At 36.3% G+C, this 15535-nt stretch overlaps 1 protein-coding gene across 1 annotated transcript; it reads right to left on the reverse strand.

Moving 5' to 3' along the window:
- Window positions 1-4677: 4677 nt before the first annotated feature.
- On the reverse strand, window positions 4678-15029 carry slc67a1 (solute carrier family 67 member 1). The gene is made up of 10 exons (XM_014997566.2): window positions 14684-15029; window positions 12130-12227; window positions 11889-12034; window positions 11669-11801; window positions 11043-11155; window positions 7694-7804; window positions 7351-7451; window positions 6477-6578; window positions 6253-6373; window positions 4678-5293 (listed from the first exon to the last, which is right to left on the reverse strand). Exons 1-10 carry the CDS (start codon window positions 14843-14845, stop codon window positions 5106-5108), a joined length of 1275 nt encoding a protein of 424 aa, XP_014853052.2. The 5' UTR covers window positions 14846-15029; the 3' UTR covers window positions 4678-5105.
- Window positions 15030-15535: the final 506 nt, after the last annotated feature.

Here is a 15535-nt window from a genome sequence, read left to right on the forward strand (position 1 = left end):
TTAGAGGGAGAAGGCATGGAAAAGTTTGGGAAGCCCTGTTGTAGTAAACAAACATGGCCTCCAGAGGGGACGAGCCTGTCTGATCCGGTGAGGACCGGCATCCCTCTGAGGTCAGCTCGGTGGTCATTGACTGTCCTGTTGTCCGGTGTGATGCTGCAGCGCGGCGTCAGTGGAGGATTAGTGAGCTCTGGCACATGTCAGGGAGTGAGAGTGAGGGCTGAGCGTGCCGGTCAGACAGAGCCTCGTGGGGCTCAGAGCCGCTGTCACAGGACTGAACGCGCTCCACACAGGGGAGAGGGCAGCACATCTCCTATGACGCAGGTCAGCACAGTGTCTGAGGAGTTTCCACACGTGAGGCTCACATTTGGGTTGCGGTTTGAATAAAACGTTTAATCCGTTCATAATTCCTTAATTTTGAATCTTACTTTTTCTGACTGAGATTTTTTCAGGCTTTATGAAGTGTTTTTGTGGATTTTGCTTGAATTTTTGAGAAAAAAACAAGCTTCTAAATGTTTATGTAGTAAAAGCAAGACCTAGTATGTAAAATTCATGTTTTTGTCTTTCCATTTGGGTCTACTGCTTCTATCAACACCCCAGGGCATAAAAAAAAAACTACCCATTACTTTTTTAGCAATAAGGTCATGTTTTTTAGTGTCTGGAAAAGAAACCGTTTCAAAAACCTCCCAATTGTTAAGTCACAAGTGCCGTTACCTAGCAACCCCAGCAGAATTCCAGCACTTTTAGTTGGCTGGTTTTGCACTTTACAATGGCAGCCGGAAAAGACAAGTGTTTTGTTGTTGACTTACCATCCAGGAGCCACTTACTGCATTCTTGTTGAGCAGGAGGCTCTATTAACGCTTTTCAAACATGTATAGCTGCATAGTTGCTTGTCCGTTTGCAGGCATTTTTAGATGCGAGTGTGTAAGTTGAGTTGAGTTTAGGGGGTGTGGCCAGCAGCAGCTTATTTGGATTTAAAGTGACAAGATGCCCTAAAACAGCTTTTTCTGAAGGGAGATGAAATAGGTAGAACTGACTCATTATCTAAGAAAGATTTTGTGAAGTTGAGACCCAAATTGAAGTATAAAAATGTGAAAAAAGTGAATTTTACACCATTGATCACCTTTAAAGCTTTTTAGACATTTTTACCTGAGATGGTAATCTTGATTTATTCTTCTCATTACAAAATTAAAAATCAAAAACTGACTTAAGATGCTAGCAGCTAACGCCTGAAGCTTACTGAGCTTTTTCCTCTCCTTTTCTTCACCTTGGAGTTGGTTGCTGCCATGTAATCAGGATGGGAACTCGAGCTGTGCTTCACTGGGTCTCAGCCTGCCCACTCATTATCTTATCTCCCTTTGTTAACCAGCAGTAATTCCCCCTCTCTTGATAGATGATGTCTCTGTCCGATTACACCAAGACAAAACCCCTGGAAGATCGCCTTTCGCTCCTGTGGCCAACTCCACGACGTATGACGACCTGCTGGGGATGTCGAGGTGATTTCACACCCAGTTTGGATTATTGTTGGTGGCAAAATTCAACCAATAAACAGGAAAATTAAATACAAATGGGAGTCGTTGCAGCAGAGTAGAGCTGAAAGACTTTTAGTAATGAATTATTCTTATTATTCTTTCAGTTAATCAGTTGGATAAGTGATTTTATACACTATTATAAATACATTAAAAATATTCAAATAAACCAAGTTAAATTCCTTTTTAAATAACAAATCAAACATTTTATTGCCTAAAATGCTACAACAGAGCAAAGAACATAGCATTCCTTTAGTGATTGATTTATTTGTAGCAAAGAATACATCTGTAGCTAAAAAATGCTTCTAACATCACCATGTGAAAAACTCTCTGTTCTTTCTTTCATGCTAAGAAAATAAAAATAGTAAAATTATTATTGTAAAGTTGTACAAGAATAAAGTTGACATAAATGAAATGCGAGAATAAAGTCATAATATTACATTCTGTTATTTTATTATTCTCAAAATATTTTAAATGTATGCTTTATTTTATTTTGAATTTATTCTTGTAATTTTATGAGTTTCTTAGCGTGGCCCTACTGCTCCATCGTACAGTACAATGTAGGGCTAATTGCTCTATTATTGTTTGGATTAACTGGTTAATAATTGGCTAGGAAAAGGTGATTTATTTTCTGTTTTTTATTTTTTCCACAGAATGTGAACCAGGATTTCTTAACTTGCAAACAAAGAACATTTTTCAGTTGTATGCAAATTGTGTATATATATATATATATATATATATATATATATATATATATATATATATATATATATATATATATATATATATATATATATATTGCACAGTTTTGGCTAAATTTGTGTTGAGTTTTCAGAAAATGTACTTTTTTTTGTTTATACACCATTTGCCAATTAATCGATTACTAAATTAGTTGATTATTTCAATAATCGATTGTTTCAGAAGCTTTAATTTACATTGGCTGAAACACTGTGTTGTAGTTGAGTTCCTCATGTTTGATTGATCTGTTTGTTAATTTCCTGGATGCACTTAAGGAGACACTGAGCGAAGTGTTCCTGCGCCGTGTGGAGCTCTGCAAACAGCCATAAGAAAGCCACGGTATAAAACATTCAGGCTCAAGGCTCCTCTGCTTCAGATCATATGCCTGGCCTGCCGTGGTCAAATCAGATAGATAACCTGTGCTCTTTTAAAGAGAGACAGTGAGCCTCATCTCGCTATGAGGCAGGTGGAGACAGATGCCTCATTATCCATGCCGCAGGGGACAAAACAGGCCCGGCTCTGGAGGACCCCCCCACTGGCGTTTAGTTTCCAGTGAGCCGACACAAGGCAGCCACAGAGCGACATGGACAGCGCTCATTTCTGACCTCAGCGAGCGCAGGTCGCTCGCAGAGTCACATTAAACTTTCAGAGGACCCAAAGGTCCCCGTCAGGAGTGTTAACAGCACCATTGTTCCTGTTCCCGCTGACTCAAAGGGCCAAGTGTAACAAGGCACCCCACCGCGGTCAGGGCCCCCCCCCCCCCCCACTCCACTGCTGGGGTTACAGCGACAGTGAGGATATTTATAATGGAAATGCAGCTATTGACCAATAAGTTGCAGAAATTGAATTTACAAAAACAAATTTGCTAAATGGAAACACATCAATGTGGAAAAAACTTACGTTTCTTGATCAAACATTTTTTGCGCTAGGTTGAGGTTTTTTGGCCGTATTGAAATTGGTTTGTTTCACTGAACTGTAATGGAAACACTTTTTGCATCACATGAGTCACATGATCAACAACAGGATGTTCCTACTGGCGAAAATGACAAAGAAGACGACAGGAAGTGTTTGGAAAATAATGGCATGACATGTTTAACGAGTTATCACGTGAAAAGACTTATTCTTGTGTGATTTTAATCTTGTTTCTTATTTAATGGAAACAAAACAATTATGAAGTTGTTTATTTTGACATTAGTGGAATATTGACAAAGTTTTGCGCACATATGTAAAGGAAACGCAGATAGTGACGTCCTTCAAATCAGCTCACAGCTCTTTTAAGTCCGTCTGACAGTAGCTTTGTTTCCTTTGATCATAAAGGAAAACTGATTAAACCAGCAATATATTTTTTAGTTTTTTATAGTTAGGATTATATTATATCTGAATGTTATACGACATAATAAACAAAATCTGCAACTCTAGCATATTATCTGGATGCCAAAAACTGCTGCCCTTCCTGCTGGTCAAACAAATTGGCACAGAAATCACCAGTTGCATCTGCTTAGAGAAAAGCCTGTAAGATAATGAGTTTAACCTCCTCCTGTTACAATATGATCGTTTTATCTGGGGTTGTTGGATGTAATATTTGAAAAACAAAGTACTTTGTGGCGGACAAAGAAAACACCTGCTTCAGATTTTATGACATCACTTCAACAAGCTGCGACTTGGCAGCCGGATGCAGCTGAAAATGCAAAGACATGAATGGAAACAATAGAGAGAGTGATTAAATGCTTGTTTTTGAAATTAGGAATTTTAATGGGGGTGGGGTTGTTAGCTCTGCTAGTTTGTGGCAGTAAGATCCTGGTCTAACTTTCCTCCACATGGCTTTTCTGCATCATGTTTTCATTATGCTTGTGTGATGAAATCATTCCCATTCAAAGAAAATCTGGAATTCACAATAAATGTTTTCTAGTCGGATATGGACTTGATTGAATTAAACATACAAAATGTTAAATTGTGAGACACTTTAAAAATAAAATTACCTAACAGGTCAACAACAAACTTGTTTGTAAAGCTGCAACTAACGATTATTTTAGTAATCAATTATTCTGACAATTAATTGATTAATTGGATGAAAAAATATTCTACAGATTTTTCATTCAGCCACTTGTACCTTTTTTATCCAACTATAAAAATGCATTAAAAGATGGGAAAAAACTTTCTTTAATAAGAAAATGTTTTTGACTAAAATGCAATAACAGCTTTCCTTTAGTTAATGCACATCTTAAATGCAAGATGTATGTATTTTACTGCTCTGAATGTTGTTTTTTCAATAAGTGGCCTTATTAAGGCCTTAATAAGTGGCGATCAGAAGTAAATTTGCTGTGCTTAGACAGTTTACAGTAGTCAAACTTTTAAAATAATCAAAACTATCCTTGATCTTTACAATGCATAAATCCAAAAATAACCACACTGCTCCAGTGCTTAAAATGCTTTTCTTAAACTTACATTTACAGCAACCAAGAAATGCTACAAACATCACTTCTTGTAGTGTGAAGTCATAATTGTAAAGTACAATACTGCATTAAAATATAATTATTTTTTAAAAATTACAAGAAAATATAACTTTTTTTGCTGATCTAAAAGTAAAAAAATGTGAATGCTTTGTTTATACATAAAATCATGACTTTAAAAAAGCTGGGAATGAAAATGAAAATCTGATCAACAGAAACATCTCTGAACATTTTGCTGCCATCTAGTGGTTTCCACCTGAACAACACAGTAATGAAGTTACATCTCGACTAACTGGAATGTAAAATTAAAGCAGCATGTTGCAAACGACGACTAAACATTTATGTTTTCTAGTTCTATAAAAATATGGAATATAAAAATAAAATTGCCTCTTCATTCTTTCTGCCTCTCAGTGTTGCTGAGTTGTTGACATAGCAGGTAAACAAACACGACAATATTCACAAAAAACTCAATTAGACCTATGGAGGCGAGGCCGTAGTTCATGTACAGGAAACCGCCGATGGTTGGTCCGATTGTCCGGACCAGCGACTGAACGGAGGCGCACAGACCCAGCATCGTTCCTGGGAACCAAACAACACAACAGTCAGAAAGTTAATCAGAATCCCTGAAAAAACCCGCAGGGCTTTCTGAAGGGTGTCTAAATTCACACACCCACAGGGATTTCTGAAGGGTGTCTAAATTCACACACCCACAGGGCTTTCTGAAGGGTGTCTAAATTCACACACCCACAGGGATTTCTGAAGGGTGTCTAAATTCACACACCCACAGGGCTTTCTGAAGGGTGTCTAAATTCACACACCCAAATGTAATGTAATGTAATTGCTGAGTTTTCTTCTCAGCAATTACAAACTTTATTTCAGTCTTGGTATCAAAATAAGGCTAAAACTTGGTGGAGTCCATCAGAAGTCTATAAATGTCACCAGAATTATTTAACATATAGCGTATAAACCTTTTTGAAATATCATAAGGATACAAACTTTTGGAAACAATAGATACACATTAATTGTGCAAAGATTCATGCACCTGAGGTAAATTAAAGCAAATCTTCAGAGGTTTTTCCTTTTTCACAGATTGGCACCAAAACTGGGAATTGTATTTATTTTTACTTACTGATTGTAATAAACTTATTTTTACATAATGAAAATTACTTGTTTTTGATATTTTTAAAACATTTTAATCAAATTATAATGAAACAATAACTGTTATTTTTTATCTCATAATAAAATGAGAAATTGCTTATATTTGCCTTGAATTCCAGTATATTTTTTGGAAATCCAATGTAAATGAAGTAAAAATTACAACAAATTTAGGCACATTGTCCTAAACATAAATAAATTTAAAAAACATGTTTTCAACATTTTTTCTTGGCACTACCAGAGCTCCATATCATGTATTTTTGATGAAGGTTCCTGGTGTCCTGCAAATGCTTCCTGCTCATCTCAAATGCTGGTTATCAGCGTCCGGCTGAGAGTCTGGTGTTTCCATGGATACCATAACAGGAGAATCTGGATAAAGTCACCTGTGTCAGAGGATGGGACAATTTTTGTGAGCATGCTGTCGGTGATGACATTAAAAACGCTGAGAGAAAACATCCACGGAGTGACGGTGAGGCAGAGGTGGAAAACTGTCTGCATGTAGGCCTGGAAGGAAAGAAGAAACACAAGTACATTAAAAAAAAAGATTTCAAAGGATCCTGATGCATCGTCTGGCATCATCCTGAAACTTGAGAGAGTTTATGTTTACCTGAGCCAGACCCACACCTGCGGTAATGCCAATGGACAGAAGAAGAAGAGATTTCTCTGGGAATCTGGATGTGAGTCTACCGATCAAACCTCCCTGAACAACCTGGAAAAACACGCCAAATCTGTGTCAGTGGGAATTTTATACTGCATGTAGATACATAAAGACAGTTTCAAAGTCGGTCTTCTACCACCTGAAGAACATTTTCAGGATTGAAGGACTAATGTCCAAGCATGATCTTCTTTATTTGCATTAATTATGGGAACCTTAGCTGCATTTTCATTGACTATGAAATTGCACAAATCTAATTTATGAACATAAATTTGCTTAATGGAAGCGTGCTAATTTTGAAAAACTATTTTTTTTTTCTTTAAGTTTTTGTACTGTTATAAAGTGTTTTTTTTTTTTTTGCTGTATTAAAATTTGAGTATTTAACAAAAATACAATGGAAACACTTTTTTTGCATCACACAAATCACATGATCAACTGGATGCTACTACTGGTGGAAACAAAGAAGAAGACAGGAAGTGGCTGGAGGCTGAAGGAGCCGCATGTTTAATGGTTTGTTGCATGAAAAAACATATTCACGTGTGTTTCTTATTTAATGGAAACACTGCAATTGCAAAATTATGGGGTTTTTTGACATTAATGGGAAATTGACAAAGTTTTGGAGACATTTATAATGGAAAAGCAGCTAGTGGGTAAAATAAATCCAGAAATTTTACTCAAACAAGAATAGTGTGACACTTCATAATAAAATTACTCAAAAATAAAAAGTTCAGTGCAATAAAAATACTCCTAAAGGTACATTTAATCCAAAAAGTTACTCAAGTACATGTAACTAGTTACTACCCAGGTCTGAGTGTTTTAATCTCACCATTTGAACGATACCGAAATACGCCATCAGGTAGCCATTCTGCTGAGCTTCAAGCTTGAAGAAGTCCATTGCAATGATGGAGAACATCACCTGAAATATGCCTAGGAAACACAAAATTGAATTTAAGGATTTTGCTGAGGAGAAATAAACTACTTTAATTGATTAAAAACCATTTAAATATTTGAAATGCATCTTCTTTTAGTATTACATGTATAGGTTGTGTGTAAAATGAGGAATTTACTTCAATCTTTTGCTGTTTTTATGCTAAATTTAGTAGGAAATATCAATATATTTTATCATATGTGGCCAAATGTGCATTAATTTTATTGCAGGTAGTTCTTACCTGATGGCAAACCTGCGATGATTTTGATCAGAAAAATCCTCGTTACACCTGGAAACTTCATCAGCCTTGTGATCTCCCCCAAACTGAACACCTTCTTGTTTTGGTTCTCAGCTGTAGGAAAGTCCAAGAAAAGTCATCAGTGTTTCCTTCATAAATAGTTTCCAGATAAAAATGCCCGGTTCAAAATCTTAAATTAGAATAAAACAGATTTACAATAAAAACTCAGTTATAAAAGGGCTGCAGCTAATGATTATTTTAATAATTGATTATTCTGACAATTAGATTTAAAAAATGGCACATTCTGCTGATTTTTTTTCATTTAATCTCATAAGCCTTTTTTTACACAATATTATAAATACACTAAAATAATTAATTCTGTTAAAACTATAATCTATCGTCTGAGATTATAAATAAAACTTTTAAAAACAAATTTCAGCTTCTTTTTCTTTAATCTCAGATTTCTGAAAAAAACCTCTGAGTTTAAAAGGTGACTTAGATTAATCTCTAAAATTTTCTACTAAAAAGGTAATTTCTGCATTTGTAAAGTTGAAAATTTGCTAATAAAATCTCTTATTTTTAGATTAATCTCAGAAATTTTCTAGAAGAGGTGGAACTGAGTTTGAAAAGTAAACCTTTTCTAGAAAAAAACTTTCTAGAAAAACATGGAATGAAACTCAGTTGAAAAGCAAAACATTTTAGACTTTTCAAATTATATAATTATCTGAGATAATTTAAGATTTTGTTTTTCTAATAAATGTTAGATTTTTTAAAACGAAAAACATTCTGAGATTAATCTGAAAATTTTAGAAATTGTTTTTAGTAAACATCTGAGTTTTCAGACTCAGAAATGTCCTTATTTCATTTTCCTAGAAAATGTATAAGATTAATCTCAAAATGTAATTTTTTTTAGCAGAAATTTACTCCTCTTTCCCGTACCAATTGCCCTAATTCACCATTATAGTGTTTGTGTATTTTGTTTTTTATTTAATTTCCCTTTGGGATCAGTAAAACATTTTTGTAGTCGTTTTGATTTTCAGTGTTGCATATTTGACTCTGAATTTTTTAAGTATAAAAACCAGCTTTTATCTGGTAGCAACTTGTTTATTGTTGCACTATCTTCCCAGTGATCACTAAATTAGATACATGGAGGCTGCCATCTGCAGGTCATATCTGGCAGTGCAGAGCAGGCACCGGCTGGATCTGTCTCCACTTGACATTTTCATCATCTTGTTCCTTTTCAGCGCCCAGTTCTTGAATTTGTCCCCGAGCTTGTCCTTCTGGATGATCATTATTTCACACTGCATGTGCTCCATCTCGGTTTGGAAGGCGTTTCGCTGCGATATGGCGGCCCGCAGCTTTTCTTTGTGCAGTTTTAGCGCCGCTTGGCTCTGCTGGTGCTTCAGAGACAGCTCTTTTAGCTTTTTCTTCAGCTCTTCTCCCAACCTTTGACTCCTTTTCAGCTCTTTAGCCTGATTGATCAGCATCAGCTGCAGGTACTCTGGAGGCATTTGTTTGGGTTTCCATTTTGATTTCTGTTGGATTATTGAGGTTCTTCCCGCTGCCTGGTTGTCCAAAGAGCGTTGACTCAAACTTTTCTCCACCTTCTTCCTCTCCGTCCACTGTTCCTCAAACCTTCGGACTTCCTGTTTTGTCTCCTCCACTTCATTAACAAGGAAGCTCCTCTCCCTCTCCAGCTTTTGGTTCTCCAGCCTCAGCAATTGGATGTGGCGCTTCTCCTCCAAGTTTTCGTTCTTCTTCCGGGTCAGGTTTGATTGCTGGGAGTTGATCTTCCCACGCAGATCTGAACACTCAAATTGGAGGTTAACCAACTTGCTGCAAAGGACGTCTCTGTCTTTGATGACGTTGTCCAGTTCGTCCTTCACGGTTTGGTGCTCCACTCTCTGGTTGGCCGCTTGTTGTTTTACAAACTGCAACTCTTTCTTCAACGACTCCAGCTCTTGCTGGATGACCTCGTTTTTCTTGCGCTCCTTTTTCAAGTCGTTTTCTTGTAAGTTTATCTTCCTCCCCATCACCTCCATCTGAATTTTGCACTGCCCCAGCTGGCCCCGGAGAAGCTCTCGGTTTTGGAAAACTTTGATTACTTTTTCCTGGTCGGCTTTCTGCGTGTTTGTGTCAATAATCAGATGCTCCACCTTTTTCAGCAGCTCCTTCTTTTCCTTTTCCAGAGTTTTGTTTTTGCTCTGCATCCAAGCGAGTTCCCGATCCACTTGGGGAAGGATATGTGACAAAACATGGTGCTGATAAGGCGAAAGGAAAATGCCCTTTTTTAAATTCTTTCCTTGAACTTTAGCTTTCAGATTTTGGAAGACCTCCATTTTTTATTTCTGCGCGACACCGTGTTTCATAGCTTTTAAATTCTCTCGTTGCCTCGGTAACCAAGGCTACGGTAACGGGACGTCACGTGTGCAAGATCCGCCAGTTCCGGTGGTTATTTTATATTATTTATATTAGTGTATTCTGATATTTCTCATTGTGTTGAACACTACATTAAAGACAAACAAAAAAAAATCTATCTTTATAGGTGTTACACCATAATCTGTGGCCACCGGATTTTGTGCATATGGGGCGAATGTAAACTTGTAAACGGCTTTTTCACCGCAGTCTGAATGGCCCAATCAATCAATGTTTAAAAGGATTTGTAAAGGACGTTTAAACATCTTCACACGAAGAGCTCGTAACCCTTCATGTGAACAAGGTTCTTACTGGCAGAGCAGGTACATGTCCGTCTTCGCTAGCAGGTAAAAGCTACATTAGCCAAGCTAATTTTGCAAGTTTGCTAGCCTAAGTACTTCAGTAAATATCACTATTTATCTTAGTTTTACACAGCGGTGGGTAGAGTACTCAAAAATTGTGACCGAGTTGTCGTTGCAATGTACAAAACTGGTTATAAGTTGGGAACGAGGCGAGAGCTACTTCTAAGCTTGCGGTTTGTTTGTTGTTGTCATAGCAACTCCCTGTCATGATGGTTGAGCTACAAATGTGACGTCACATAAGAACTATGTATTCCTTAATCTTGTAAAATGTACTTAACACTGAACTGTGAGACATAAAGAAAACACAACCAAAAATAATAAATAAAATGGAAGTACTTTTTTTGCAAAAAATAAATGAATAAAATGGAATATGTCTGTCAAAAATATTAATCCTCAGAATGGAAATTATCAAACTCATTTTAATTTATCATGCCATTAATTGATTGTTTATTGTAATAGGTTTAGTTAAGAACATAAAATATTCTTTTTGGCAATTGTTTTCATGCAATGAACTTGAATGCAACACCATTTTACAGATTCAGAATCAGCTATGAACAGTAAGTATTCTTTCTTACATTTAGTGGTGCTTCTGGAAGCCTCAGATTTAGTAGACTTTGGTATGAAGTTTAAAACCAGCAGCAAACTGAAGGCACTCCCTGCAGCACCAACACAGGCTGCAAACGTCTCCCTGAAGAAAACAAGAAAATGCAGGAACATTTCCAGAAATGATGCCAGGATCCATGCCATGTATAACACTCTAGCTGTGTTCCCCGTTGGCCATGTAATTACTCAAGTTGACATTTGAAAAATAAAATTTGCTACATGGAAACATGCCAATTTTTTAAAAACTTGTATAAAGCTTAAGATTAAGTTGTTTTTTCCCCCTCTTTGGCCATATCAAAATAGATGGAGTTCACAAAACTGCTTGGAAACAATTTTTTTTCACATCACACATGATCAACAGCTGGATGTTACTGCTAGAAAAAACAAAGACGACAGGAGGGAAGTAGTAGGGGATGATGGCGCTGCATGTTTTTGATGACATGTGAACAAATTTATTCACGTGTGATTTTAATTTAATGGAAACACTGCAATTGTAAAATTGTCTTTTTTCTTTTCTTTTTTCTTTTTTTTTACATTTGGGGGATACCGACAAGGATTTGCGCACACTTGTAACGGAAACGCAGCTAGTGATGCTCACCCGTAGCGCATGCTTATGTTTCCCCCCAATGTGGATCCAGCAATCATCCCGATACCAAAACACAGACCCAGTTTGGACAAAGCATCGGCCCGTTTCTCCGGCTCTGAGAGGTCTGTAACAACCATCTGGCATGCTGCAGACAGAATATGACGATTACAACTCTAAAACAATTAACTGATCTGTTTTAAACCAGGTTTTGTGGCTAATTTGTGATGCTAACCAGGCAAGACGTGCATAAATACTGTAGGTAGTTTGTGGACGAACAGCAGGACGGGATGGTTAGAGACGGCCAGAAGCAGAAAGGAAACTGTGGTTGCTGCACAAGCCAGAGACAAAGCCGCACGGGCCCCAAAGAGATCCCCGAACCTGCCGAAAAAATAACATAAACAGATATATATACATATAATACATATATTACAAAATAGGTAGCCATTTTTGTGACGTTAATACTTCATACCCACCTCCCAAACATAGGGCCTCCAATTAGCTGAATCAGCCCGACTGTAGTTTGCAAATAACCAAACCACAACGTGTCAAATCCAAGTTTCTTTGCTAAATACTGTGGAGATATAATGAGAGTGAAAACATAAAATATAGAAAAATAAAACAGATACTCTGTTAGTACAACACCTTTTCCTTTTGTCACCATAAACTTTAATGTATTTCACAGGGATGTTTTGTGATAGAACATAGTATGAGGGATTATTGTCAACACTGAAACATGAAGGGTTAAGTTACAAAAACTATTTTACAGATAAGATGACATATTTGACTGTATTAAATCTCAAGCAAAAAAAGAACAAGCAAGTTCTTTATGACAAAAGAAGAAGCAATTTCTTTTCCTTTTTTGCAAAGAATAACTTTGTCTTTGCATATATTTATTGAAGTATTGGCCTTGTATTTTTTATTTTCTTTTTTAACTTAATTTCCCAATTCTAAACCAAAGAGAAGAAAATTGTCTTTCTACAGCCATGGCAACAAGGTCTGTCACAATAACAAATTTTGCTAGAGGTTAAATTGTCCCAGTAATTATTGCATTAAACAATAATCATGTTTTTTTGACACCATTTTCTTTATTTATTGGTCTTCGAGACCAATAAACTCTTCGTAGAGCTCACTTAACACTTAATTGGAAGATATTTTGTGAGAGGCTGAATTTCGGGTTTCAGTTGAAATTTGTTAAAAATCAGTTAAAAGTTGGGCCAAACGGTTGGGTTAAAGATGAAACTTGGAAGAAGCCACGCCCCTCTTCACAAGCCTCCATTTTCAACGTGACTGTGAACGCTGCATATCGGATTTCTCCTCTACTTTGAAATAAGACATGGTAAGTAAAAAGAAGATAAAGTTATTCAGCACTAAGTTCGTATTTAAATTGAGTTTTACTTCTAAATTAAATTATATGTCATTTTATTTTATTAAGTGCTATATTTATTTTTAGGAACATAAAAATTACTCTGAACATTTGAAATTGCTGGCTAATTACAAGTTATTTGCAGTGGAGACAGCTATAAGATTTAATTCAGTCATTCTTAAAGTTTGATTTGTGATTTTCTTTTCTGATAGATTTTGTAATTTTGCATCCAGGATCAGGAGAATTAAGCGAAACCCAAACTCCTTGCTCTCAACTAAGACCTTCTGTATGAGTCTGCTCCCTCAAGGTATTGAAGCTCAGAAGAAATGTTCTCTGAAATGTTTTAATGTTTTTTAGTTACTGCAACATTTTAACACTAGCTTATGTTTGATACAGAAGATGATGTAGCTCTGGAGCTGCTGCCAGTACTGCTCCCTGCTCCACCTTACTAATTTGGGAGAAGAGTTTCAGATCCATCAACCTGGAAGTTCAGAAGTCTTCATTGATATCCAGCCTGTAAGTCAACATTCATCTCTGAATCATGCTCACATTGTTTGCTGTTTAAATAAGTGCATCACTAATGGACTGTTTTTTCTGTCTTCTCTCTCCATCAGGTTGGGAAAAACCTGGTGGCACATCTACAAAATGCGACAACCCGTATGTCCTCATGCAGGGAGACAGGCAAAATGCTAAAGTGACGTTAAAAATGCTCCTTGTTTAATGGCTGAAAGTTTAACTTGTAGTTTGCTTTAAAACAGACTTTTTACATTAAATGTTTTCTAATGTGGAGTAACAGATACTTCTGGAGTTGTAGCCAAATGAATTGAAGTGATTTAACTACTTATGTTTTGTAACTTTTGTAAATGAAATCTGCTGGCTATGTATATGTATCATGTGGAAATAAAAGCAGCTTTAAATTCATATGGTTTTTAATCCTGTTTTTATATAGTGAAATTTAAAATAAATTTTTGTTTTAACCCAACTATAGTGGTATAATAACCCTTGTGTTGGGTAATGAGTTTCAACCCAATTTTGGGTCAATTTAACCAAGTCATTTTGACCCAACCTTTGGTTGGTTGCCATGACCCAATGTGCTGGGTCAAACCCTCAACTCAACCCATTTGAGTTAAAACAACCCAGCGTTGGGTTAGTCCATATTTGACCCAGTGCTGGGTTACGAATTGGGTTATTTTTAACCCAGCAGTTTTTACTGTGTACCAGAAAAAGAGTGAAAAAGCAGCCAAAGTCCAAATTAATCTGTACAAATGCTGAATGAGACCAATTTAAGTGATTACAATATAATCTGTCTAATCTGGAGACGAAAATAATATAATTTGAGTTGATTTTAAACTGTTGCATAGTACTCCAAGTTATTTTAAAGATTTGATTCATGCAAATTATTTAATACTGTACAAATTATGTAAAATGTACTTTTTGTACTTTTTCCAGTGACGGGAAATGTATGATATAATACTTTTGTAAGCATTTCTATCAAATTAAATAAGATTAACCTATAAAATTACACTATCTCTGTAACTCTTGTACCATTTAAATCAAACTTTAACTCTTTTTGTGTAAGATTTACCATCCCCGAGTCGTGCACGTTTCAAGGAGATCACGGAAATGTGAGTTTCCTATTCGGGTACAGTAGAGAAATTACTTACTGGAGTAACAGAAAACTGTAAAAACATCCAGGTTATATCCAAAGAAACGATTATATACACGACGTAAATGACCCTCATCTTCTTTGATTGTTCTGCGGTGTTGGTCGTGGACAGACCCGGAGTTCCGGACGGTTCCGCGGTGGTTTCACCTCTCCGTTTCATCCTAAAGGAAACTGTATTTAAACACCTCAGCTACAACTGTAGCAGATCTTCCTACAAATGTCTCAAACTGGAAGAAAGTCACAGCTTTAGCAGCGTCTGCTTCTCGGTAAAAATGTCCTTTCACCCGGCGAACTTTCACATAAAACTGGTTTTCTAATCTTCCGGGAGGGTTGCACTTTGTAACCGAGAGGCGGTACCGAAGGGCACCGGGCGAACAGTTAAGACAATCCATACCCGAAAAAGGTGAGGTTTCCGCTTTAAAATGACCATGAACAACTGAGATTATCCTTAAATTTCACCAGAATGTTGAAGTTTAGATTTATGATGCGTTCAAGAACCCCAGGTGTTTGTTGCTAGCTGCGGAGAATCTTGCTTGAATTTCCCTTCAGTTTAAATAACTGTAAATAACAAAGTAACAGTATTTGTCATTACTGGTGAGAAAAAAATATCCAGAAAAATCTCAGAAATGTATAACCAAATTACACAACAGCGCTGTATTACATTTTAGACTTTTACTTTACAATAATCAACCATTTAAATTTATAAAATATTAAAATTAAGGAAAAGAAAAAAGAATCAAAAAGAAAGCTGAAAAATATGCTGTATATTCACAAAAGCACAAAAATGACAGAAAATCACTCACATTTAATAAGATAAAATTCACATAAACATGTACATATTCATTAAACC

Source organism: Poecilia mexicana, unplaced genomic scaffold (assembly GCF_051168715.1).
Source record: "Poecilia mexicana isolate PSO_F unplaced genomic scaffold, ASM5116871v1 scaffold_3, whole genome shotgun sequence".
NCBI classification, from domain to species: domain Eukaryota; kingdom Metazoa; phylum Chordata; class Actinopteri; order Cyprinodontiformes; family Poeciliidae; genus Poecilia; species Poecilia mexicana.

What these genes read in the sequence shown, in the direction of transcription:
- slc67a1 (XM_014997566.2), bottom strand. Translation starts at nt 14,845, where the DNA reads ATGAAACGGAGAGGTGAAACCACCGCGGAACCGTCCGGAACTCCGGGT. An exon ending in TACAGTTTTCTGTTACTCCA is followed by an intron (nt 12,228 to 14,683) that starts GTAAGTAATTTC and finishes ATATCTCCACAG; the next exon opens with TATTTAGCAAAGAAACTTGG. An exon ending in ATTTCGGTATCGTTCAAATG is followed by an intron (nt 6,579 to 7,350) that starts GTGAGATTAAAA and finishes GTGTTTTTCCAG; the next exon opens with GTTGTTCAGGGAGGTTTGAT.